Here is a 25,920-nt window from a genome sequence, read left to right on the forward strand (position 1 = left end):
GAGAGCTTTCAAGTTCAAATCTTAGCTACCCTGTGGACTTGCTATGTGGCCTTGGGGAAATTACTCAACCCCACTGAATATCATTGTTTTTTTCATCTGGGAAACGGAGTTCGTCATACCAGCTTGTGAGAGGAGCGGTGACGGTTAAATGAGGCAACGGTTATAAAGCCCATTGTCCAGTGCCTACTTCCTGGTCAGGGTCAGGGTCAGGGTCAGATAGAATGCAGCCGCGGACATGGGAGACACGAGCAGGCACCATGGCAGGGGACGTAGGGGTTCCAGGGTCCCAGAGTTATCTTCCCAGCCCCATGTCTGGGGCTGTACTTGTCACGCTTGCAAGTAACAGAGCCTGAGTAACATCTGGGGCCAAGAAGCATCACAGAAGGTGCTGTTGGCCTGGGATTTGGGCAAACTCTGGGATGACCGTCCCCCTTGGAGCGCCCAGCCAGCTACCTTCTGGGGTTCTCCCTCTCCCTCCTCTGCTCCCTCTGACCCTCCCCCTCCCCCTCGGCCTCTCAACAGGTCTCAGTCCAGCTGAACGGATCTGACTCCCACTTGGTGTTCCTCTTCCAGCTCAGGCATCCCCACAGACCCCCATTTCCTCCAAACTTACAGGTACGGACGTGGGCCCTCTGGGATGACCTCGAATTGCCTGCCAAGTGCTGTCTCGGAGCCGCCAGCTTGCTGGGAGATGGGGCGGAAGGAAGGGACGATGGAGGCCCCGGTGTGGGGCGGGGGGAGGCCACCCCAGGATGTTAAGCTGAGCCAGACAGCCAGTCCAGAATCAAGAACAGATGGCAGGGAGGTTTCCAAATCCATCATTTGGAAGTGACTGTCCAGGCCAGAAGGGGTTTTGGCTCCCTGGGGGGTAGAACGATCACATTTCACCCTTGAAAATGGAGAGAAGCAGAATTGTCCTCTAAACCCTGTCCTGTGTTTGGGGGAGGCCATCTGATCATTTTTGACCCTGGAGTATTTTGCCTGGTGTGGGGTGGAAACACGAAGGGTTTCACTTGACAAGGAAATAAAGGGCGGAGAGAAGGAGCCAGGCAGGAAGGCTGAGCTCTGTCCACGCAGCACTGGGTGCTCAGAAAGCCCCTGCACGTTGGTTGCTTCGTGGAGCAAGCTGTATGCACCACATACACAGGAATCAGGCCATGGGCTAGGGAGACGGAGGTGTAGACGGGTGGTCCCACCTGTGATGAGGCTCAGAACTCGAAGGCAGTTTTTAAATGCCTGCTGCGTGCTCATCCCTGTGCTGGTGGCTTTGGAAACTCTATAAAGGAGCCTGAGAAGAGCTTCGGATTATGAAAGCTGGTCCTTCTCAGAGGCACCTGTTACAGTGTGTCAACAGCTCTGAAATCAGGATGTGTCTTCAGACCCACATAGCTTCATTGTTTTGTTACCAGCTTTTTTGCTCTCGCCGGGGTCCATAAAGTCACGGCACATCTCAGGGCCGCTGGCATCCCATATTTGAGGCCATGCTGTCACCGTAATCCCTTGTGATGGGAGCTGCTGTCTGTTGAGTGTTTACCGCGTGCCGGGCTCTGTTCTCAGCCCTTCACGTGGCTCCTCTCATGGCTACCCCGTGACTGTGCCGTTGTAGCATCTTGCACATGAGAGTCTGAGACAGAGAGGTGATGTGTCTTGTACAAGGTCACTGAGCGTGTAGGTAGAGGATCCCAGATGGGCACCCGGCCGGTCCGGCTGTGGAGCCCATGTCCCCATTAAGTGGATGTAGCTGATGATGGGGATGCTGGGTCATCTCACGGGCTCAGACTTCGTCGTCACTTTTTAAAACAGCAGCACCCTTTGTTTACGTTATCTCTGTGGGTGAAGTGGGGCTCGGGAGCCCAGCATTGTCAGCCTCTGTCCCCCTCCTGGAGCCCCCCCAAAGCATCTGCTGCTGGACTCTGTGCACAGCAAGCTTCTGTAGGGTCGCAAGTAGCCTAGCAAGTATCTGCAGCCCTCCCCCTCCTCGCCTGACCAGCGCTCCAAGGAGATCAAGGCCTGTCATCCGGGCATTCTTTGTTATCAAGGAGGCGCACCAGGCTGGCCGCCCCCCAAGCCCTTGACCTTGAACACTGAACATGTTTTTTTCTGCATATCCCGCCTGATGGGAATATAGAGGGAGCACAGGATGTGGACATCCTCAAGACAGTGACGGGCAGGTGTGTTCAGGGTGTGCGTGCGCAAAGCAGCCAGCAGCACGTCCCGTACGCTCCACCCCTGTGCACCCTGGACGGTCCATACCTTCTCACGCCTCTCATCTGCGGCGTCGCTGGAGCCGGTATGCCGAGGTGCACTGTAACCAAACCCCAGAGCCACGGTGCAAGCCGCAGCATCCCGGGGCTAGGGAAACACAAACGATTGTGAAACTCTGGAAAGCATTTTGCTAGGAAGAAGGCGAGCGATTGAACCAAGCCGGGTCAGTAGCCAGGGAATCAGCAGGTTTACTCTGTGTGCTTGAACTCGCCGTGGCTTGGGAGACGTCGTGGGAACGTTCAGGTGCATATGAGCAGCATTCGGTTTTGATGAGAGCGCGTGTCCCTCGTGTTGCGTTTAACACATCACGAGCTCTCCCACTTGGCAGAACTACTTGCCTTATTCGGGAACTCTCCTAGGTAAGGAGGGGGATTGCCTTACAGGTGGAATTAAAGATGGCAGCCGTGTGTCTTGCCACCTTGCGTCCGTGGCGGCCGCAGAGGGGAAGACCACGGCCAGGGGACAGAGCCGCTAAGATGTGTTTTCGGTTCTACGTCGGGCCCTGACCACCTTCCAGCTGGTAGGTTTCTCCTGTAAGCGAGTGAGTAGATGGCCCGGCAGGCAGGGATGTAGCGTCCCAGGTGTAGTGTCCAGTGCAGTCCAGGGTAAGTAGGGCCAGCCCCGGGCACCGCATGCCCGTAGCCATCCCCACGGAGAGGGGAACGCACCTGCGGGAATGGATGCGCGTCGATACCGAGCCAGGTGTCAGCAGTGATGAGTACAGTGGGATCGCATCGTTGTGTGGGGGGCAGCCTGACATGAGGACTGCTTTCATTGTCCTGTTAACTCCTGCAGCCCGTCCCAGACAGCACAGTCTCTTGGCAGAGTCTTGTTTAACCCTTTGAATTATGTTTGTATCCTCTGGGTAAATACCTGTTAGTCACGTGCCTGCGTCTTAATCGCTGGCCTCCTGTGGCCTCCGAGCTTCGCCGGACGGCACGCTGAGCTCTCTCACTTGCTGTCCCGCTCTGGTTTCCCTCCCCTGCCCCTGTGCGCGGCATCTCCAACAAGTGCGTTGGACTGGCTGGCGTTTTCAGGGCGTCCCTGTCCTCGCGCGGCGCTCCACAAGCATCTGACGTATGGGCCATCCCTCCCCACACAGAGGTCACTGGCCGACTTGACATATCCCCCTGTGGATTTTTTTCCCCTTTTCCCCTTTCCAACACCTTACCACTCGGGGAGGTTTCTCTCCAGCCTCATGGCTAGCCCGGCAATTAGGCAACTGCTCCCGGGCAGACTCTAAGGTGAGGGTGGGTGATGGCCCAGCGAGACGGAAGAAATGACCCAGATATGGCAAAGAAAACAGGATTATTGGGGGAAACTTACGTACAGGGAGTCCAGGAACAGCACACTGGACAAAACATCCGCTGCTGGGATCTACCCGCGGCATCTAGCCCAGCCAGCTATCTGTTGCCTTTTCCCTCCTTGCATGGCCAGCTCCAAGGAGATCACGGTCTGCCATACAGACATTCTTTGTTACAAAGGAGATGCTCCCCCTTGGCCATCTCTGGAGTCCCTGACCTTGAACGCTGAACATGTTTTTCCTACATATCCTGCTTGATGGGAACTCAGACGGAGCACGGGATCCATACATTCTCAAGGGAGCGATAAACGGCATTCAGGGTGCACGTGTACAAACCAGCCAGCGGCCCCTACCACACACCCCCTAATTGAAATTTTAATAACACAGACGTCCTGTGTTTGTTTGCGTGCTGTATGCACATCTATGATTTACACATAAGTTTTTTTTTTTTTTTAATCCACCCCTCCACAAATCAGGTTTTGCATTTTGGGGGCGATATTGCCCCTCTTGAGGGCGCATGCTTTATGGGAGTCCTCGGGCCCGCAGAGGCCCAGTCGGAGAAAACATGGGTGTGACTTAAAAGTTCTCAGCCCAAGCCATGTTGGAATCACCTATGGAGGTTTTAGAACATTCCTGGACCCCAGCCCTGGAGGCGCTGAGTTGATTGGTCAGGGGGTCCCGGGCATACTTGGAAAAGAATTAATAAACTTCATTTTCCAGAGTGGTTTGTAGGTTTGCAGAATAGATGCATGGAAAGTACGGAGAGTTCCCTTTTCCTCATAGTTTTCCCTCTTAGGAGTATCTTGCGTGAGTGTAATACATTCTAACTGGCGAGCCAGTATTAATATATTATTATTAACCAAAGTCTGTAGTTTACATCCGGGTTCCCTCTGGGGGATGTATGGTTGTAGGGGTTTTGCCAAGCAAAGAATGTCATATACTCTTCTTTACTGTATCACACAGAGTGGTTTCCCTGCCCTAGAAATGCCCCGTGTTCCATCTGTGGATCCCTTCTTCCCCTTTACCCCCTAGCTACCTCTGAGCCCTTGATGCCTGGTTCTGCCTTTTTCCAGAATGTCATACGGTTGAAATCTTCCGGTGTATAGCCTTTTCAGACTGGCTTCTTGCATTTTGTGAGCTGCATTTAAGGTCCCTCCACGTCTTTCTGGAGCTTCTTATCACTAATATTCCATTGCATGGATGGACCACTTGATCATTTCGTCCATGGAGGGACCAGGCATAGTTTTACAAGCTTCCCACATCACTGCGCTGCACCTCCCAGGCTGGACCAATGGGGAAACTGAGGCCTGGATTAGGAAAGGGGCTTCAGCTCCTGCGGAGTTGGCACAAGATGGAACTCCCTGCTCCCACCCCCACCCCTGGGAGCCTGGCCAAGCCTTTGCCTCTGCCTGCCCGCCCCCCACCCCCAGTATGGCTCCTCCTCCTACACCGCACACTCCCCACCTTGAGCCCTGGAGCTTCTGGAGGTCTTCTGGGGTCGGGGAAGGCCATCCACCCTTCTTCCCTCTGCCTCCTCTCTTTTCCTGTGTGCCTGCTTGGTGGTTCTCACAGCTGGAGTGGCTCAGGAACGCTTCCAGGAGGAAGGGCCTTCCCACATAGCTGGCTCCCACAGACCCTTCCTGAACTCCCTCCACTTCGGAGTCCTCTCCTGCCTCCCTTCAGGTGCAGGCGACTGCCCGGCGATACAAAGACCGCAGCGTCGGCGGCTCCCTGTCTGTGCACGCCTCTGACCGTGAGCTGCTTCTGCTGGAGGCCGACACCAGCCAGGACACCCGGAGAAGCAGCAGGGCCTGGGGCGCCAGTGTCCTCCTCCGCCAGGCAGTCCTCCGCGCCCCCAGGGCTGTTCAGCTGCAGCTGTCCAGCAAGGTGGCCCCAGCCAGGTGAGGGTCCCCAGGGGCCCTGTGAGCGAGGGACCTCAGAGGGCAAAGGGCTGGTGTCCCGGAGAGATGGGAAATCATGGCTCAGAGGCGCCCCCTTGCGTCCCTCGGGGACCAGGCCTAAATCCTCCCTACTTAGGCCATTTTTTTTTTTTTTTTTTTTTTTTAGTTTATTCGTTTTGAGAGAGACAGAAAGCACGAGTGGGGGAGGGGCAGAGAGAGGAAAGAGAGAGAGAATCCCAAGCAGGCTCCCACTGTCAGCGCGGAGCCCGGTATGGGGCTTGAACTCACCAACCGCGAGCTCATGACCTTCACTGCGCATGCCCGTTTATCCGCCGCGATCCAGCCGTTAGGATCCTGGGCTCTGGAGCCAGCTGCCCGGGGTTCAAATCCCAGCGCAGCCTCTGGGTTGCGGGCCAGCCACTGTGCCCTTTCTCAGCCTGCTTCTTAGGGCCGTCCTCAGGTTAATGAGGCAGCGCACGTGAACGCCACACCAGCACTGGCCCGCGAGAATATTCACTCCCCAGCTGCCATTAGCATTGCTCTTCTCAGTGTGATACCTTCTGGCACAGATTGGGTCTCCGTTAAGTATTAGTGCCCTGTTTCCCCTGCGGCCCCAGCGTTGGCAGCTTTTGTGAATTTGAGGAGACCCAAGGTTTCAGGTATAGTCCTGGATGATTTTGTCCCCAGAATTACCCTCTGTAGCTGTCCATCCATCCATCCATCCATCCATCCATCCATTCATCCACCTGTCCAAACGTCCTTCCTTATCTCCAGTCGAAAGAGGGTTTGAGGCAGATTATAAAAATGTATGTTGTTCTAGGTCCGGAATTGACAAACTTTCAGCAAAGGGCTAGGTGGTAAATATTTTTGGATCTATGGACTATATGGTCCTGGTGGGAACTACCCTGCTCTTTTAGCCCAGAGGTATCTTAGCTGATATGGGGATGAATGGGTGTGGCTGTGTTCCGATAAAACTTTATTTACAAAACAGATGGTGGGCTGGTTTTGGCCCACAGGCCCATAGTTTCCCAATTTTTGTCCTAGATTTTTCAAAACACATGAGGAAATTAGCATGAAGGGAAAAGAAAACTGGGGAAAATAGGAAGGTGCTCAAAGTGGCTTTAGGAAACAAAATGCAGGCCACGAGATCTTCTACGTTGGCTGGAGTCCAGCTTAAGATTTGGCTTTAAGCATCCTAGTAGCCAATGCAAAAAAGAGAAACCAACCGGTGGCATTACTTGCAAAGGCTGTAGGGAAACACACACATTCAAAACTGTGTGGTTTGCACCGTTGATCCCCAAGAGAGGTGCCTCCCATGGTGTCTTACAATAGAGCATCCTATGTGGACAGTAGGAATCACATCTCCTGCGCCAGCGCTCTAGGAAGTTTAACACCAGGCTTCTTGAAGCTGTTTATTTTCTCATCGTTCAGTATCATATGATGCATAGATAAAATATCAGTAATATCCACTCAGTGTCAGTGGTTCTTTTTTATCCTCCACTTGGCAATAGAAGAAACTGAGGCTCAGAGAGGTTCTGTCGTTGTCCAAGGCCACAGTTAGTGAGCAGCAGCACTGAGATTCAGATCCAGGTTTGGCTGACCGCAAAGCCTATGATCTTAGCTGCTGTTAGACTGCGTCTCCATGGGCTGAGAGCCCGATAGAAGCAGTCCTGTGGGGGGTCTGGACGGTGGGGTGCAGGGACCCGCCTTTCACGGTCTGCCCGCAGTGTAGGGACTGCCTTTATTCCCATCACGTTCCTTTCTAGGGTTTGGCTGTTGTACAAGGTGCTGGTGGACCAGAGCACAGCACAGCTTGTCCTCAAGGCTTCGGCGGAGCAGAGGGGAGGCCAGGTCCTGACCCTGCAGAGCCAAGCGCAGCACACGGTGGCTGGCTGGCCAGCTGTGCCCCACCTCCTGACCCTCAAGGGCGTGTTGAAGCAGAAGGAGACATTCAGAGAGGGTGAGCCTGGGGAACGCCATGGGGCAGGGGCAGTGGGGGTCTTGGAGAAAAGCCCTTTCTGTGGAACTACATACAGGGGAGATTAGATCCTACAGGTTTTGAAGCCCACGTATACTCTATTTCGGCATCTCACGTACTGACAACACCCCTTTGTCAGAAATTAACACCTCGTCGACGAGGTGAATCTTGTAACGAAACACCAAGTAGGTTTCCTTATGCAGGACTTGTCACAGCCTTTTATGTACTAATGGACATTAGAAAAATCCAGGAGGAAGGGTTGGGAGCAGTGTTCCCCAAGCATATTTTTTTTCTAATACTTTTCATTTTGACAAAATTTCGGACTTGCAGAAAAGTGGCAAGAATAGCACAAATAATGCCCTACACCCTTTACCCAGCTTCACCAATCACTGACATTTTACCACAATTACTTTATCATTCTTCTTTACCTCTTTGTCTCTCTCTCTCTCTACACACATATATAAGTGTGTCTGTGACATTTTTATTTGTGTATAAAAATACACTTGATTCCTGAGCTGTGTTTGACTAAGTTGCAGACATGATAATTCTTTAGTCCTAAATAGTGCAGTGTTTTTTTCCTTACACGTGAAGATATTCTCCTACATCCTACAATGCAACTATCAAAATCAGAAGACATAGAGTATTCCTTTCCCTTTCATGGTATTTTACATTTTTGAAGGATATAGGGAAGTCATTTTGGGGCTTACCTGATGCTTCCTCGTGACTACTTTCAAGCAAGTTACAGTAGTGATGTGCCATCATATCTGGAAGTACCTAATATCAGTATGTCCCAGAATTTTTAAAAGTTATTTATTTATTTATTTATTTATTTATTTATTTATTTATTTAGAGAGGGAGGGAGGGGGAGAGAGGGAGAGCGCGAGAGTGAGCAGGGCAAAGAGAGCAGGAGAGAGAGAGAATCCTAAGCAGGCTCCATAATGTCAGCACAGAGCCCAACGTGGAACTGAAACTCATGAACTGCGAGATCACGACCTGAGCCGAAATCAAGAGCAGGACGCTTAACCCACTGTGCCACCCAGACGCTACCCTGTGTCCCAGTATTGGTGGCGTTAGCTTTGGTCATTTGATGAACACAGTGTCTGCCAAGTTTCTCCACTGTTAAGAGGACTGTTTTTTTCCTTTGTGTGCTGAGCTCATAAAACAGGTCATGGGAGCATTTCCTCCTTTTATTATCCAGAAGAGTTTGTATAAGATTGGTATTCATGCTCCTCTAAGGGTCTGATGGACTCTACCCATGATCTGGAATTTTCTTTGTGGAAAAGTTTTTTGGAAAATGGATAGATGTAAAGCTATTGAGATTTTCTATTTCATCTTGTGTCAGTTTGAAAGTTACCCTTGTCAGGGGATTTGTCCGTCTCAACTAAGTTGTCAAGTTTATTGGTATAAAGTTATTCATTGTATCTATTATTATCCTTTTAATATACGTAGCATCTATATATAGTATGTTCCTTCTTTCATTCCTGCTAGTCGTTACTTGTTTTCCTCTCTTTTATCAGTCTAGCTAGGATTACGTCAATTTTTATCTCCTCAAGCAATATTTGGTTTTGTTTTCTCTCTGGTTGTCTCCTTCTGATTTCATTGATTCCATTGTCTTGCCCTTTCTTTTCTTACCCTCAATTTGGATTTACTCTATTTTATTAAGGTGGACTTTCAAGCCATTGATTTTTAGATTCTTTTCTTTTCTAATGGAAGTATATAAAACTATATATTTGCCTCTCAGGATTCTGTGAGCTGCTTGCCACAAATTTTGGTGTTGTGTGTTTTCATTATTATTCATTTTGAAATATTTTCACGTTTCTCTTATGATTTCTTCTTTTGACCCGTGGACTATTTAGAAGTATGTTGCTTAATTTCCAAATATTTGAAAATTTTCTAGGTAGCTTTTTAATATTTCTTTTCATTGTGGTCCAAGGGTCAGTCTTTTAAAATTTGTTGTGACTTGTTTTACAAGCTAATATATAATCTGTGTTGTAACATACCTTATGCACTGAACAGGAATTTGTATCCTGCTGTTGTCGGATGTAATGTTCTACAAAGGTCAGTTAGGTCAACTGCTTGGTTGATCTATAGCCTCACTGATTTTCTTTAAAATTATTTTTAAAGGTTTATTTATTTTTGAGAGACAGAGCACGAGCAGGGAGGGGCAGAGAAAGAGGGGGACACAGAATCTGAAGCAGGCTCCAGGCTCAGAGCTGTCAGCACAGAGCCCATTGCCGGGCTTGAACTCACAAACCATGAGATCGTGACCTCAGCCAAAGTAGTACTCTTAACTGACTGAGCCACCCAGGTGCCGCTCACTGATTTTCTTTTTGTCCTGTTACTGTATCATTAATGAGAGGAGGGTGTTAAACTCTACAGCTGTGATGACGGATTTCTCTATTTCTTCCTTCGATTCTGCCCATTTTTCTTCATGCATGTTGACATGCTGGTATTAGGTGCATGAGCATTTATGATGATTATTCTTTCTTGACGAATCAACCCATTTATTGTGACATATGCTGTCTCTCTCTCATCTGACTCTTTTTTTGGAAGTCTGTTTTGTCTGCCATTAAGGTAGCCACTCTTTTTTATTAGCATTTACGTTGTATGTATTTTGTTACCTTTTTACTTTAAACATATCTGTTTCCTTATATTTGAGGTAAATTTCTTGTAGGCCACATATAGTTGGATTTTGCTTTTTTTTTTTTTTTTTTTTTTTTTTTTTTGAGAGCGAGAGAGAGCACAAACAGGAGGGGCAGAGGGAGAGAATCTTAAACACAGTGCAGAGCCTGACATAGGGCTCAGTCTCATGACCCTGAGATTATGACCTGAACTGAAATCATTTGGATGCTTAATCACCTGAGCCACCCAGGTGCCCCTGGATTTTGCTTTTATGTCTAGTTTGACAATCTCTGCCTTTTAATTATACTAGTTAGTCAGTTGATGTTTAATGTGATTATAGCTATAGTTGAATTTATGTGTACCCTTTTGCTACTTGTTTCCTTTTTTCTCATATTTATTGTTCCTCTGTTCTTTTCTTGCCTTCTTTTGGAAAAATTAAAAAAAAAATAGAACTCAGCTTTAATTTATCTACTGCCCTTTAAACTTCTGTTTCTTTATATTATTTAACATTCTGCTTAGCATTTGTTTTGGAGCAGGTCACATCAGTTTTAAGAACCTAGACTTTGATCCCCCCACCCTTTCTGCCATAGTTGCCCTCTCTTTTACATCTACATACGCTATAAACCAACAACACAGTATTATAATTTTTGCTTCAGTCGTGTTGACTTGAAAGGCGTTAAGAGAAATAAAATGGCTTTTGTATTTGCACACGTGTTCATCTTTTGTAGCATTCTTCCTTCCTTCCTAAAGATCAAAACCTTTTCCTGGTATAATTTCCTGTCATTTTAAAGAACCACCTTTGGGGGCACCCAGGTGGCTCAGTCCGTCAAGCGTCTGACTCTTGATTTCAGCTCAGGTCATGATCTCGCGGTTTGTGGGTTCGAGCCCTACATCAGGCTCTTCATCGACACTGTGGAGCCTGCTTGAGATTTTCTATCCCTCTTTCTCTGCCCCTCCCCGCTCATGCTCTGTTTCTCTGTCTTAAAATAAATAAATTTTTTTAAATTTTTTTTTCAACGTTTTTTATTTATTTTTGGGACAGAGAGAGACAGAGCATGAACGGGGGAGGGGCAGAGAGAGGGAGACACAGAATCGGAAACAGGCTCCAGGCTCTGAGCCATCAGCCCAGAGCCTGACGCGGGGCTCGAACTCACGGACCGCGAGATCGTGACCTGAGCCGAAGTCGGACGCTTAACCGACTGAGCCACCCAGGCGCCCCTTAAAATAAATAAACTTTAAAAAATTGTTTAAAGAACCACCTTTAGCATTTCTTGGAAGGCAAGCTAAGTAGCCATGAACCCTCTTGATTTTTATTTGTCTGAAAATGTTGTTCTTCCTTTTTTCTTGAAGGATATTTTGTAGATGCATGTCTTAGTTTTTATTATTTTAGAGAGAGAGAAAGGGAGCAAGGGAGAGGGGCAGAGGGGCAGAGAGAGGGAATCTTAAGCAGACTCCACACTCAAACGTGGAACTTGACGCAGGGCTCGATTCAATGGCCCTGGGATAATGACCTTAGCTGAGATCAAGAGTTGGATGGTCAGCCAACTGAGCCACCCAGGGCCGCTGAGCACCCCTGTATCCATTTCTCTGAACACATCTAGGAAATCTTCACATTTGGAAAATTATTTCTTCTGAGATTTTTCCTGTCCCATTTTCTCTTTCCTCTCCTCCTTGGGATTTCCAATTGATAAATTTTAGAACTTTTGATACTGTTTCTAGGTCTCTGAAGCTCTCCTGATTTTTTTTTTTAGTCATTTTTCCTTTTTTTTTCCTTCAGATGTCTATTGATCTGTCTTCCAGCTCAATGATTTTTTCTTCTGTCTTCTCCAAACGCCACATGACAAAAATTGTAAGATGCTCCAATACATTTTTTAATCTCATATATTGCATTTTTTGTTCTAGAGTCACCATCAGGATTTAAAAAAGAAAATTTCCATTTTACAGCTGAGATTTCCTATCAGTTCATTTAATACAAGAATATTTTCCTTATATTCTTTTTAAAATTTTCTTTATATTCTTGAGCATCGTTATAAGACCTGTTCTAAAAATCCTTGTCTGCTAAAATCCTTGTCCTGCTTCTTTGTATGTGTAGCAACTTGAGATTGTATTCTGGACATTTTCAATGATATAGAGACATGAATTCTTTTTTATTTCTCTGAAGAGTGTTTTTGTTTGTGGGCTTTGTTTTTTTTTCTTACTATATTTTATTTTATTTTATTTTATTTTATTTTATTTTATTTTATTTTTTGTTTTGTTTTGTTTTATTTTTTTAATGTTTATTTATTTTTGAGAGAGAGACAAAGAGTGAGTGGGGTAGGCACAGAGAGAGAGGGAGACAGTGAGTCTGAAGCAGGCTCCAGGTTCTGTGCCAATAGCTGAGAACTCATGTGGGGCTTGAAGTCATGAACCACGAGATCATGCCCTGAGCCGAAGTTGGACCCTCAACTGACTGAGCCACCACCCAGGCACCCCTGTTTTTTTCTTATTTTAGCTGACAGTTAAGTTGGGTAGATTCAGAACCCAAACTGTCTCCCCTCTGGTGGGATGCAGCTGAAATCAGTTCATTTCTCTTATTTTTGCTGGGCTGCTTGGGGTCTTTTCCGCTGTTGTGAAGTTCAGGGGATCAGCAAAGATAGGAAGTTTGCAGGTAGAATTTAGGGTTTCCCCTGGGTGGCTTCCTCCAGAATTTCCCACTTTACTTGCCATTTGTTGTTGCCGGTTGGACCTCTGTTCTCAGATTCCCTAATCACTTAGAGTGCAGATTGCTGTTCAAATGTTGTCCACCTTCATGGTGTTAGAGTGAAAACATACAGCCCGTTTAGTGCTGGTGATTTCCTCCAGTGCTAAGTCCCACCCACGGTCTGCCTATTTGTGGCTACTCTCCTGTCACTTTCAGATAACTGCTGTTTTTTCATTTTGCCCAGAGTTTGCAATTGTTACCTTGGGAGTGCTGGTCCGGTTAAGCTCCCCACCGTTAATAGAAATGATACTACTCATTTGTCTTTTATTTAAATGTTTATTTTATTTATTTATTTTGAGAGGGAGAGAGAGAGAGAGAGAGAGAGAGCGAGCATTGGCACAAGTAGGGGAGGGGTAGAGAGAGGAAGAGACAGAATCTCAAGCAGGCTCCACACTGTCAGCATACAGCCCAATACACAGTTTGATCTTAGGAGCTGTGAGATCATGACCTGAGCTGAAATTAAGAGTCAACTCTTGGGGCGCCTGGGTGGCTCAGTCGGTTGAGCACCCGATTTCAGCTCAGGTCATGGTCTCCCAGTTCATGGGTTCGAGCCCCACGTCAGGCTGTGTACTGACAATTCAGAGCCTAGAGCCTGCTTCGGATTCTGTGTTTCCTTCTTTCTCTCTGCCCCTCCCCCACTTGCACTTTCTCTCTCTGTCTCTCTCTGTTTCAAAAATGAATAAACATTAAAACAAATTTAAAAATTGGACTCTTAACCAGCTGTGCTACCCCGGAGCCCCATCATATATCTTTTTTTCTTTTTTTTAATGTATATTTTTGAGAGAGAGAGAGAGAGAGAGAGAGAACGAACATGAGCGGGGGAAGGGCAGAGAGAGAGGGAAACACAGAATCTGAAGCGGGCTCCAGGCTTAGTTGTCAGCACAGAGCCTGACACAGAACTTGAACTCATGGACCGTGAGATCGTGACCTGAGCCGAAGTTAGACGGTTAACTGAGCCACCCGTGTGCCCCATGGTGTGTCTTTTTGATGTGTTTCCATATTCTTTGAGCACTCCCTTCCTTTATGACCCAAAAGATGTTTGTCTCATTTTACATTTTCCCTCACGTGAAATAAGCCATTTCTCCAAGAATCCGTGGTTCCTTTTAATGCAAAATAATATGTAGAAACTAAGAGCTGGGTGCTAGGTGTGTTTATTCCTACTGAACTATCAGTCCTAGACTTTCTCAATGGACGTACCTGGAAAATAGACGTGTGCGCACGCGCGCGCACACACACACACACACACACACACACACACACATTTCTGTATCTTTCTACAGATAGGTAAGTTTAAAACCATTCATTCACATTGATGTCCTCAATTTCAATTTATCATCAAAAGGCTCATTCTCATGTTTTCCCTTTTCACCCTTCTCATCCTTTCTCCAACAGAAAGAAACCTGGCTCTAACCACCCACAGTGGATTACTCATTTGCTCAGCCCTACAATGCACAGAAAGTAGTTTCAGAGTCACTAACCTGTACCTCTGTGAAAGGAAACCCTATTAACTAGAATTCAGTATTTGATGAGAATTTTTTTTTTTTTTTTTGGTCTTTGGCCTGAACATAATGTGGTTGGAGTTCATCCAAGTAGTTATTGGAGGCCTAAATCCAACCACGGTGTTCACATGTTAGTTAGGGTTAATAATCCCCCTGCCACCCCCGTGTGATTCTGTTAATCATTTGAAATGCAGTGGGGTTCGCTGGTTCCTGTTTGTATTCCATTTTTAGGTTTCCCCTATCCTTATTGATTTTATGTGCTTGGTTTTTGATTGTGTGAAACATTAACAAGGTTCCCAAAGCCAGAATGACACAAAAAGGGACCCTTTGCCCAAACATCCTTGACCACAGCGCCCTAGCTGGACATCTGTCCAGGGCCCAGTGTTTCAGAACCTGATGATTCTGCCCTGACCCCTAAGACATGGGTGCCATTCTCTAGTCTGGTAGTAACATTAGCACCGACCCCACTAATCCCAAATTGGCTAAATGGGCCCAAACCAAATTTCATAATAAAATGACATAGGTCGAAACAATTTTTAAACACATGGGTCACCTGGGTGGCTCAGTCGGTTAAGCGGCTGACTTCAGCTCAGGTCATGATCTCGCGGTTGATGAGTTTGATCCCTGCGTGTGCTCTGTGCTGACAGCTCAGAGCCTGGAGCCTGCTTTGGATCTGTGTCTCCCTGTCTCTGCGCCCCTCCCCTGCTTGCAGTCTATCTCTGTCTCTGTCTGTCTCAAAAATAAACATAAAATTAAAAAAAAAATGTTAGGGGCGCCTGGGTGGCTCAGTCGGTTGAGCGTCCGACTTCAGCTCAGGTCACGGATCTTGCGGTCCATGAGTTCGAGCCCCGCGTCAGGCTCTGGGCTGATGGCCCAGGGCCTGGAGCCTGCTTCCGATTCTGTGTCTCCCTCTTTCTCTGCCCCTCCCCCATTCATGCTCTGTCTCTCTCTGTCTCAAAAATAAATGTTAAAAAAAAAAAATTAAAAAAAAAAATTTTAAACACAATCAAATAAAACATGTCCCAGAGAACTCCTCGTGTCGAGTTTACTTTGAGTCACACCGATGATCTCTCCATCTCTTAACGTGTAACACGTGTTACTTGATTTTTGAAGGCAACTATTGATGGATAATGTCTTGGAGTATAATTTACATATAGGGGAAAACCTTTTACATTTTGATAAACTCATAAAGTTATGGACCTACCAACACAGTCTGGGTACAGAACAGTTAACATCTTCCCTCAAAGGCCCACTGGGGTCAGCCTCTTCCCTAACCATCCCCCCACCCCTACCCCGGCAACCCCTGAGCTGCGGTCTGTCCCTTATAGCCTTGGCTTTTGTATAATGTGACATGAATTGAAACAGTATGTGAACTGTTGAGTATGGCGTCTTCCGCCCAACATGATGTGGTCGAGATTCATCCAAGTTGTTGCACGAATCAGCACTTTATTCCTTTTCTTTGCTGAGTAGTATTCCATGGTGCTGATATCCAGCAGATTATCTGTTCACAGTTGAAGGGCATTTGGGTTGGTTTCAGTATTGTCCAATTTTTTTTTTTTGGATTTTCCAATTATGAATAAAGCCACTATAATCATTGGCCTACAGGTTTTTGAGGGACCATATGGTTTCATTTGTCTTGAGTGGGCTTGCTGGATTGTAAGGCAAGTACGTGTCGAACTCTGGAGGAAAATGCCGGACCGCTTCCAGCGTGGGTGTACCATTTCACGTTCCCGCCAGCGCTGTGACGGTCCTAGCTGCTCTGTGTCCTTGCTTTTGCAGTTGGTGTCGCACATTTTTGGTTTGGGGGTTTTCAGTGTTGATTGGTGATGGAATCTCATTGTGGTTTAAATTGGCGTTTTCTGGGGGAATCTGGGTAGCTCAGTTGGTTGAGCATCTGACTCTTGATCCCAGCTCAGGTCATAATCCCAGGGTCGTGGGATTGAGCCCCATGTTGGGCTCTGCACTGAGCGTGGAGCCTGCTTGGGACTCTCTTACTCTCTTTTTCCACCCCTCTCCCCTGCTCATGCCCGCACACGTTCTTTCTCTTTCTCCCTCAAATTGAAAAATAAATAAATAAATAAATAAATAAATAAATAAATAAATAAATTTGCATTTTCCTAAGTACTGATTTTGTTGAACATCTTGTCATAGGTTTATACACTACTTAGGAATTTTTGTGAGCGAAGTGTCTATTTAAACCTTTGGTCCATTTCAAACACTGAGTTGTTGGGGCGCCTGGGTGGCTAAGTCACTTAAGTGTCTGACTTTGGCTCAGGTCATGATCTCACAACTGGTGGGTTCAAGCCCCACTGTGCTGACAGCTCAGAGCCTGGAGCCTGCTTTGAATTCTGTATCTCCCTCTCTCTCTCTCTGCCCCTTCCCCACCTAAACTCTGTCTGTCTCTTAAATTTTTTTGAAATTGAGTTGTTTTCTTGAATTCCCAAATTGAATTTGGAGTTATTTACACAAGTCCTGTGTAAGATGTGTGTTTTGAAAATAACTTCTCCCAGTCTGTGGCTTGCTTTTTCATTCTTTGATTCATTAATTCTTGTCTTTTAAAGAGCACAAGTTTTGGGGCGCCTGGGTGGCTCAGTCGGTTGGGCGGCCGACTTTGGCTCAGGTCATGATCTCGCGGTCTGTGAGTTTGAGCCCTGCGTCAGGCTCTGTGCTGACAGCTCAGAGCCTGGAGCCTGTTTCAGATTCTGTGTCTCCCTCTCTCTGACCCTCCCCCGTTCATGCTCTGTCTCTCTCTGTCTCAAAAATAAATAAATGTTAAAAAAAAATTTTTAATAAAAAAAAAATAAAGAGCACAAGTTTTGAATTTTGATCAATTCCAGTTGATTATTTTTTTTTCTTTTATGGATAATGCTTTTGTGGTTGTGTACAAAATCTTTATTTACTAAACCTGAGGCCACATCATTTTTATTTGTTCTTAGAAGCTTTATGGTTTTAGTGTTTAAATTCAGGTTTGTGGTTAATTTTGAATTAATTTGTGTATGTGATCAGGTAAGGGTTGAGGTAGTTTTTTACTTGTGGATTTTCAGTCATTTCACATTTATTAAAAAGACCATCCTGGGGTGCCTAGGTGGCTCAGTCGATTGAACTTCCAATGCTTGATTTTGCCTCAGGTCATGATCCTGGGATCGTGAGGTCGAGCCCCACATCAGGCTCTGTGCCAGGCGTGGAGCCTGCTTGGTATTCTCTCTTTCCCTCTATCCCTCCTCCACTCATGCGTGCCCAATCTCTCTCTCTCTCTCTCTCTAAAGAATAAATAAAAAAATAAAAAGATCATCCTTTCTCTGTTGAATTAGCTTTGTACCTTTGTTGAAAATCAATCCACTCTGTGTGGGGGTCCATTCCTGTCTCATCAACAATATTTCATTATATCTTCACCATAATCTAGTGAAGTTTTACTCTGGTTATCCATGATTAACTGGTTAATACCCTGTAGGATATGGTAACATAGGACCCTACAACATAAGGAATTTATGAGCATAATAGGCAGTTTATGTCAGAAAGTTCTGTCTGTGTGGAAAATGTTGTGTACTCTGTAATCTGATTGAGATTTGCATGAGCTCTCTGTCTGGAAGCACAGAACAGGGGTGTTTAAACCAGCCCAGGGGTGAAGAAGGGCCTCCTTCCTGGAGGTGGTAACGTGTGAGTCCAACTTTGAATGACGGGAGGGGAGGTGTTATGGGCATTTGGACAATGAAACTGGGTGGGGGCAGTAGATGTAAATGGTTCTGATAACAGCAAGATTCCCCTTTTGTGTGAGTTATATATGGGCACGGACTGGCCCAAAGGTGTGGAGTCTTTTCTGGATGGAAGAGATCTCCGAGCAGTTTTTCTATCCCTGGAATTCAAGGTTGGATCCCTCAAGCCCTGCTGGATCTCAGTTTTGTTGTGTCTAGAATGGGGCTGTTCTTTCACTGTGGTCTGTGGTTCTGTAGAACAGGAATTGAGCACTGGTATTAACTGACGTCCCTTATTAGGTATGTTTGTTTGTTTCTCTTTGTTTTTGCCAAAGCCCTTTTGTTTGTGAATTAGCTTGTAGCTTGCTTGGTCCTCAGAGCCTCCTGGGAGGGAGCTGTTCTAATTTGGTCCGTTTCCCAGATGTTCCCCCTGTGGCAAGAGTTAGAATTACATCATGGATCTAGGAACTTGTTCTACCCCGGGATTCTCTTCCCTCCTGCCCAGAGCAGCCCAGTCCCCTGCTCTGTGCAACTTCTCTGCCGTCCTCTACAGGTACCATCAGGGTCACTGCTGACTCAGCTGTGCTGGGTTTCCTCCTGCGGGACAAGCATGAGAACGCAGGGAACAGCACCAGCATGCACAGCGTCACCTGCATCCTCGCCCAGAACGGCACCCGCGCCTTGCCAAGAGAGCTCTGGCTGAGAGGGCGGCTGCAGGCCCAGACGGGGAGCCTGGGGGGCCAGGCCAACCTCCGTGCCGATGCAGCCAGCCTGGCTCTGGGTGGGGTCTGCGCCTGGGGCCCTGGGCATGGCCGGCTCTCGGGCAGCCTGAGTCACAACATCAGCACCCTGAGTGAAGCAGGTAGGAAGGGTGGGCAGGGCCAGATGCCTCCCTCCCTCCCCAGAGACGTCCAGGTCCTGAAGCCAAGGGGTAGGAGACAGAATGGAGCCTCTAGTCCCCACATCCACCTTCCAGCTGTATTTCCTTCCCCTGCCAGCTTCTCCCAGTGCTGCTGTCTTCCTTGGGCTGTGTGTTATTCACCCAGAACACACAGTGCAGGGACATCAGTTGCTACTGAGTATTGACGTCCTTCCCATTCCGGTGGCCCTTCCCCCAGGACTGCCCATCCCACCACCTCCCCTCCAGCTTCTCCGTCTTGAAAGCTGGTCTAGTGGGGCCTCAAGGATGTGCTCCTGTACCACAGTTAGGAAATAGGACACCCCCAGCTCTAGCTTCTTGGGGACACTTGAGTAAGGCCTAGAGGGGCTCAGAGTGTGGCAGCTAGGGGAGAATGAGAGATCAGACCCCCTCTGTTCTCCTCCTGCTTTCTGAGAGCCAGTCCCTGTCCCTGAAGGGTTGGAAGTATGAAGGGGACACCAGGCCTGTCACTTGCTGAGTGTGGCAGAGGTGTTCCCTGGTGAAATCACCACTTGTATGGATCAGAAAGTGTTGAATGTTGACACTTTCATATGGTTCCACCTGGTATGTTGGGGGAAGTGGGACCTGAGAGGCCCGAGGTTGCCCCAGGGCCTGGGGACGCTGCAGACAGAAGCTGGGCTGACGGCAGCCCACTCCCTTACCCCCTTCGGGCTCCTGTGGAGGGTAGACTGGGCTCAGTCATCTCTGTGGTTCCTTCCGCCTCCAGGACTCCCCTCGGAGGCAGAGATGTTCCTGTCACACACCCACGTGGCTTCCAACCTCTCCACGAGCTTTATGGTGCGGAGTGCACGGGCCCAGCTGGACACAGCGCTTGGCCTGGACGGCCTGGCCCCCGGCGCCCCGGGTCACCTGCTCCGCGCCAGCCTGGCCCACACGGTGCCCGGCCTCAGGCGCTGGGGCCTCCCGTTCTCCGTGGATGGCCGCAGACACTTCCAGGTGGGTGGGGGGCTGGGCACGGGGGCCCCGGGGGTAGCGGGTCCCAGGGACACACACGGCTTCGCTTCTGCCCAGAGCGCGGGACACCCTGTGGCAGCTGGGCTGACGGCGAGTGTGGACGGCGAGCAGCTCCATGTGGCCCTGGAGGTGAGGCGACAGCCTGGCCACGGGGGCCTGGTCCTCGAGCTGCACCATGGCCTCTCGGCGCTCCTGGGCACCGTGCCCACGTGGCTCCAGGTGAGCGACCGGCCCGAGGGCGCATCCCAGCCGCCTCGCCTCGCCCACTTCTTAGGTCACCCGCGGGACTCCTGCCACCTGCCGGGCCCCTACCCGGATCCCGCCCCGCCGCCCCGCCCCTGCCACCTTGGCCCCTCCTCTCGCCCCCCCCCCCATCTTCCCTCCCAGCAACTCCGCATTCTCCCTTCCGTCCGCCACACCCTGTGTTGAACTCTTCCTCTCCTGTCCACCCGTCCTCTCCTCCACCTGTCCTGTGGTCCTGTCGACCCCCAGGCGCCCCCACTGTAATTGGAAGTACCCCAATTGAGGGAGCCACGTTGGAGGCACTCTGGTCCCCTCTAGTAAAGTTCCAACCGCCCACACCCTGGCCACCAGCGAGTCTTTTGGCCGTGCACCTGCCCCTCCAGGAAAGACCTTGAACACTGAAGAAGGGGCAGCAAACGTAGCTGACCTCTGCGTTATTCTCAAGGATGAGAAGCAGGAAGCCTCGTCTGTGGCGGCACAGGGGTGGCTAAACCATCTACAGAGTGCGGGAGGTGGGGCCGGCGATCAGGGCGAGTGGCTAAAGCCACACTGTTTCCTCACCTCCCCTTTGTGTGACTTGGGGCAACTTGCTTACTCTCTGTGCCTCAGCGTCCTAATCTGCACAGTGGGACTGCTGACCATTCCCACCTCTTGTGGTTTCCTTAAGGATCGGATGAGGAACCAGGTAGAACCTGGCACACGGAGGCCGTGTGAGGACCTGAGCTCTGGTTCCTTTGGTTTAATGATGATGCTGTGGGGTAGGGCCGGGTTTCTGCACAAACCTCTCTATCGGGGTTATTTTCCCAGAGAGGCTTCCATGAAGGGCGATGGGGTTGGGCTGGATCTCTGTGCTCCATCTGGGGCCCGGGTTGGGTAAAGACGACTCCCGTTGCCATCTTCCGGGCAGCGGCCGTCGGCGTGCTCCCCTCCCGACCCTGCTGGTCTCTGCAGGTCAACTGTAGTGGAGACGCCTCGCCTGCCCAGCTGTCAGGGCTCTGCTGGGGGGACTTTGCCCAGCAGCCTCTGGAGGTACCTGGGTCTCTGTCGTTTGCCGGGTAGTGGTGGCAGAGGGTGGTCTGCATCCGGGGGGCTGGCACTGTCTGAGCACTGAGGACTGCCCACAGCATGGCCCAGGGGCCTGTGGCCACTGCCAGGCTGACCCACATGGTCCCCTCCTCTGAGCCCTCCATGTCCCCCACAATGCACAGCTGGACTGGGGCACAGCCACGGGTGGACGGTGGGTCCTCTCCATCGCAGGCACATTGTGGCAGGGAGTCCTGAGCCACAGGGCCCTATGTTCCTGGACCCAGGGTGAACTGGATGCAACTAGGGGGCTGCCTGCAGACCTGGTCAGTGCTGCCCTGTGGGCCCCTGAGTGGGCAACTCATAGCCTGGCCTGGCTGAGCTCCGTGCCTGCTGGCAGGGGAGGGGTGGGTGTGTAGCCCCAAGGACTGTCTGGGGGAGGAGGACAGAGGTGTTTCTGCTCCCGAGGCCCGCCACCACGGCCTGGCTGCGTGCTGGCATATTCCCACAGGAGCTGGTCACTTTGCCAAGGTCACACAGCGGCCTGGATGGCGAGAGGGTTAACTAAGGGAATAAGGGGTCAGGACTGAAGGGGTCTGAACAGGCTGGACAGATGGGCTGCCTTCCCTACTCTGTGTCATGGGGAGGGGGACATCAGGGACCCTGAAATGCTCTTAGAGGCCAAACTTGATGACTCCATGGGTGGCCATTTTCAGCTGTTAGAAGCACTTTGCAGGAGTAGAGCCTGTTAGCTAGGGATGGGGGTGGCCCAGGGGATGGGGGTTCCCTGATCCCCCAGGCCAGGCAGAGGGTGAACCACCGCTTGGTGGGGTATTGTAGGGACACCTGCTGGGCCTCTCCTTGCCTTTCTTCGGGGTAGGATCTGGCTGTGTTGTCTTTGAACGGCTCCCTCCTGGTCCACACCCGCACGGCCAGTCTGGCGGCTCAGATATCTTCTGGGGACACCTTCGCCCGGGCCCACGTCCACACAGCCTGCGGCCACCGCCATATCCATCTGGACACCGGCCTCCAGCACGCATGGCCTCCACTTGAGGCTCTGGGGGTTGCCCCCGACAACCACATCCAAGTGTCCGTGGCGGGAGACGAACCCATCGGGGCCGGGCTGGCGGTGGCCCTGGGCCAGTGCGCCCTGACTGCCCATGGGGACATCAGCCCCGAGGCCAACACCACACACACCAACTGGACCCTGTCACTGGTGAATCGCTGCCCCTTGCTGGAGGTAAGCCACCTCTCCATCTGTCAGTGCGGGGCCCTGGCGGGGCTCCCACCTCCCTCCATAAATTATTAGCTGCTTACTGTTTGCCCGGCTCTGCCCTCAGCCTAAGAAATTTCCGTCTTTTTGCCATTGTCCTCTGCCTTTGGGGTTTCATGGACTACAAAGGTTTGAGCCAAAAAATGGGGCCCAAAATGAATTGTCTCCCCTTTCACAGAGGGCCCTACTGATTGCCTTTCTTCCTGGGGCTGGAGTTGATTCTTTTCTCATGAGCTCACTTATCCTACCCCTAGGCTTAAGGGTCTGAGAGTAATCATAAGAATATTAAGAAATAACAGACGAAGTTGATTGAGCATCGTGTGCTGAGTGCTCCTTAAATCCTCACCCCCACCAGGAAGGGCCGCTTGTATCCCTAGTCCCAGGCTCTGGGGCCCAGAGAAGAATGAGCCCAGTTACTCCCCTCTCGTACCCATCTTGGGTCGGTGCCCCCGTGTGGGGCATGTTGTCTGCCCCAATGGAACACGTTACTGAGGCCCTCTGCCCTCCAGCCAGCGATCACTGATGCTGATGCTGAATTTCCAATAGCCAGGCTTTCCGGGCGCCTGGCTCTGGCCAGCAACTCACAAGTATTAAATCATTTACATTCAGAGATGGGCTAACCGAGGTTCCAAGTTCGGAAAGATGGAGCCATTGGTGGAGCCGGAACTCAAGCCCATGTCCGTCGATGGGGTACACAGGGTATCGGTCACTTGGCAGGGGGAGGTGCTGGTGGACTTGAGGCCGTAGGGTCAACGCTGCCCTTTCCCACCCAGGCCCATCGCCAGCTCCCCCGTCTGGGCTTCTGAAGCTGCCCTTAAGTCCAGCCACTTCCCCATATTTCCAGGCAACAGGCCTCCCACAGGCCCTGCACGCCGAGGGCAGCCTGAGCTGGAGCCCTTGTGAGGTCAATCTGGCCTCAAGCCTTCGAAGTGACCCTGGAGACGCCCACCTGTTGCTGGCCCTCACCTGTGGGCCCCAGACCTTGGTCGTCGGGCGCCTGGCCCACTCCCTGCCCCTGCTGGGCCGCCTGGGTCTGCCACCCAGCAGCGCCATCAGCCTGGCCGCCCATCCCCGGCCCCCTGCCCACAGCTCCCTGGCCCTCCAGCTGGGGCCGTGCCGGCTGCAGGGCTCGCTGGAACAGCACGTGGAGAACCAGAGCACGTGGACGCTGGCCGCCGAGCCGGGCTGCCCGCTGCTTGAGGTGCGTATGGGGGGCCCACGAGGTGACTGGAGGGACCTCCGGACCCCCTGTCGGCGTGAGGCGTGAGCCTGGCTGGCTTCATGCCCCGGGAGCCTCCCAAGACCCCAGCCACTATTTCCCAGATGCTATCTCTGACCCTTGGTTCCTCTTTAATCTCACCTTCCCCCTCGACAGATGGGGAGATCAAGGCACAGGGTGGGGGGACTCACTCAGCGCTGTGTGACAGAAGGGCCACCGACTTGGAATTGATCAATTTGTCTTTTTTAGTGAAATTCTGAGTGCAGGAAGGAAATGGGGGGGCGCTCCCCTTAGCTAACAGTGGGGACAGGCACATCTTGGTTTCATAACCTGTTAGAGGCCACCGGCTGGGCATTCTCTGGGCCAGGAGATGATGTGAGAATGGTCCTATGATATTTGGGGGAGGGGAGCCCGACTCTCAGGAAAGGGAGATGCTGAGTCAGGAGTGGCGTCCTTGTCTGTGGAGGGCAGGCCCCTCTGCCTGTCTCCTTGTCTCTTACCTCCCGATGGATCTTCCTGGGTGTAGGGATGGGGTCCAGTCCTCTCAGCATCCCTGTCTGTCTATGCTCTGTCTCTATTAATCGAGTTGCCCACGACGGAGAGGCCGAAGCATCATGGGAACCAGCAGGCCCAGCCCTTGAACTCTGGGATGATGAAAGAGTTCTGTCCTTCGTTTCCAGAACAGTAGCCAGTCGCTGCAGGCCCTGAGCACTTCACCTGTGCTCACCAGTATGACCGAGAAACTAAATTTCTCCTTTTACTTCATGTTAATTGGAATGGAAGCAGCCCCATGCGGCTAGTGACTATCCTATTAGACTGGCCTAAAGACAGACCTCGTGCAAACCTCAGTGCTGTTACGTACCAGCTGTATGATCCCGGGCATGTGCTCTGCCTCCGAGCCTCAGTTTCCCCGTCTGTCATTTGGGGATAGTGACGACCCAACTCAGGGCTGGGAACAGATGAAAAGAGGCTGTCCTTGGGGAGCACGTAGCACCAGGCTAGTTGTGAACTAAGTTTCTCCAGCGGATACTTGTCTGTTGTGATTTTGCTGTTGCTGGAATGGGGGACGCGGGAAGCACGGGTTGGTCAGACTCCCCCCTGACATGGGACCTCCCTCTGACCCCCTCTGGTCTGGCAGGGCCTGGGCCTCCCAGCCCGGACACAGCTCAGCGGCTCTTTGCGCGCTGCAGATGGGGAAGCAGACGTATCGGGGTCCCTCGCGTCGGCCGGCCACACTGCCTCCCTGACCTTGGCGGCCGCCTTGCACCGGTCCGAGGCCACGCTCCGAGTGAAGCTGAGTCACACGCTGCCTGCGCTGCGGGCTGTCCCCCCAGAGGCCCTGCTGACCACCCAGCTTGGGTGGGAGTCCGGGCGTCGGCTGGATCTGCGGCTGCGGGCGGGGGCCTGTGAGCTGCAGGGCAGTGGGGAGCTGCACCTGGGCCCCAGGCTGCAGTGGCAGGTGCTGGCCCAGAGCTCCTGCGAGGCCCTACAGGTAGGTGGCGCTGCGGCGTGGGAGGAGTGGACCCCAGGGTCACGGGGGGTGGGGCAGGGGCTGCCTCCCCCCCTCCTCCCCTTCCCGCCCCCCCCACCCCCCCGCCTGTCAAACAAGGGAGAGGAAATGAATCCCAGGGGGAGGGACTCATCAAATCCTTGTCAAGCCCACTCTGTGCCCTGGAAATGTGGCCACGCACCCAGAAGAGGTAAATGCCAACCTGGGGAGACAGGCAGTCCCCAGCCTAAATGAGCGAATTACAGAGTATGTTACTTAGTGATAAGGGCTACAGAGAGGCAGAAAGTGGCAACGGGGGAGGGGAGGACGACAGGACACATACTGCAGTTTGGGCAAGGTCGGCCCCGAAGACCAGATGACTTTTGAGCACAGACTTAAAGGAGGAGAAGGAGGAGCCATGTGGATATCTGGGGAATGAGTGTTCTAGGCATGGCCAGTGCAAAGGCCCTGAGGCAGAACCAGAGAGGAAAGGGCATTTGCTAGGACCAGGGTCAGCAAACCATTTCTCTGGAAGTCCAGACAGTAAATATCTTCACCTTTGCTGGCTGTGCTGCCTCTGTAGCAACCACTCAGCCTTGTGGTTGTCACACAAAACACCATAGAACATATATATACAAGCAGGCGTGACTGTATTTCACTGAAGCTTTATTTACAATAGCAAGTTGTGGGCTAGTTTGGCCCATGGGCCACATAGTGTGCTGACTCCTGTTTTATAAAAAGTACGCTCAGATTCAGGATCCTTTGTAGAGGCTGTGAGA

The 25,920-nt window shown here is 50.7% G+C and overlaps 1 protein-coding gene across 1 annotated transcript in view; it reads left to right on the forward strand.

Annotated features, from left to right (window-relative positions):
- Window positions 1–25,920, forward strand: part of APOLTP (apolipoprotein lipid transfer particle homolog) — a 140,186-nt gene that overhangs the window by 65,962 nt on the left and 48,304 nt on the right. The window contains exons 35-44 of the mRNA XM_078439805.2: window positions 523–615; window positions 5,252–5,469; window positions 7,236–7,429; window positions 18,554–18,862; window positions 19,647–19,876; window positions 19,952–20,113; window positions 21,089–21,166; window positions 22,041–22,400; window positions 23,278–23,634; window positions 24,791–25,144. Of these exons, the coding sequence (XP_078295931.2) occupies window positions 523–615; window positions 5,252–5,469; window positions 7,236–7,429; window positions 18,554–18,862; window positions 19,647–19,876; window positions 19,952–20,113; window positions 21,089–21,166; window positions 22,041–22,400; window positions 23,278–23,634; window positions 24,791–25,144 (2,355 nt within the window). The remainder of the gene's footprint in view (window positions 1–522; window positions 616–5,251; window positions 5,470–7,235; window positions 7,430–18,553; window positions 18,863–19,646; window positions 19,877–19,951; window positions 20,114–21,088; window positions 21,167–22,040; window positions 22,401–23,277; window positions 23,635–24,790; window positions 25,145–25,920) is intronic.

The sequence above is a fragment of the Panthera onca genome, chromosome E3 (assembly GCF_046562875.1).
Source record: "Panthera onca isolate mPanOnc1 chromosome E3, mPanOnc1 haplotype 2, whole genome shotgun sequence".
Lineage (NCBI taxonomy): Eukaryota > Metazoa > Chordata > Mammalia > Carnivora > Felidae > Panthera > Panthera onca.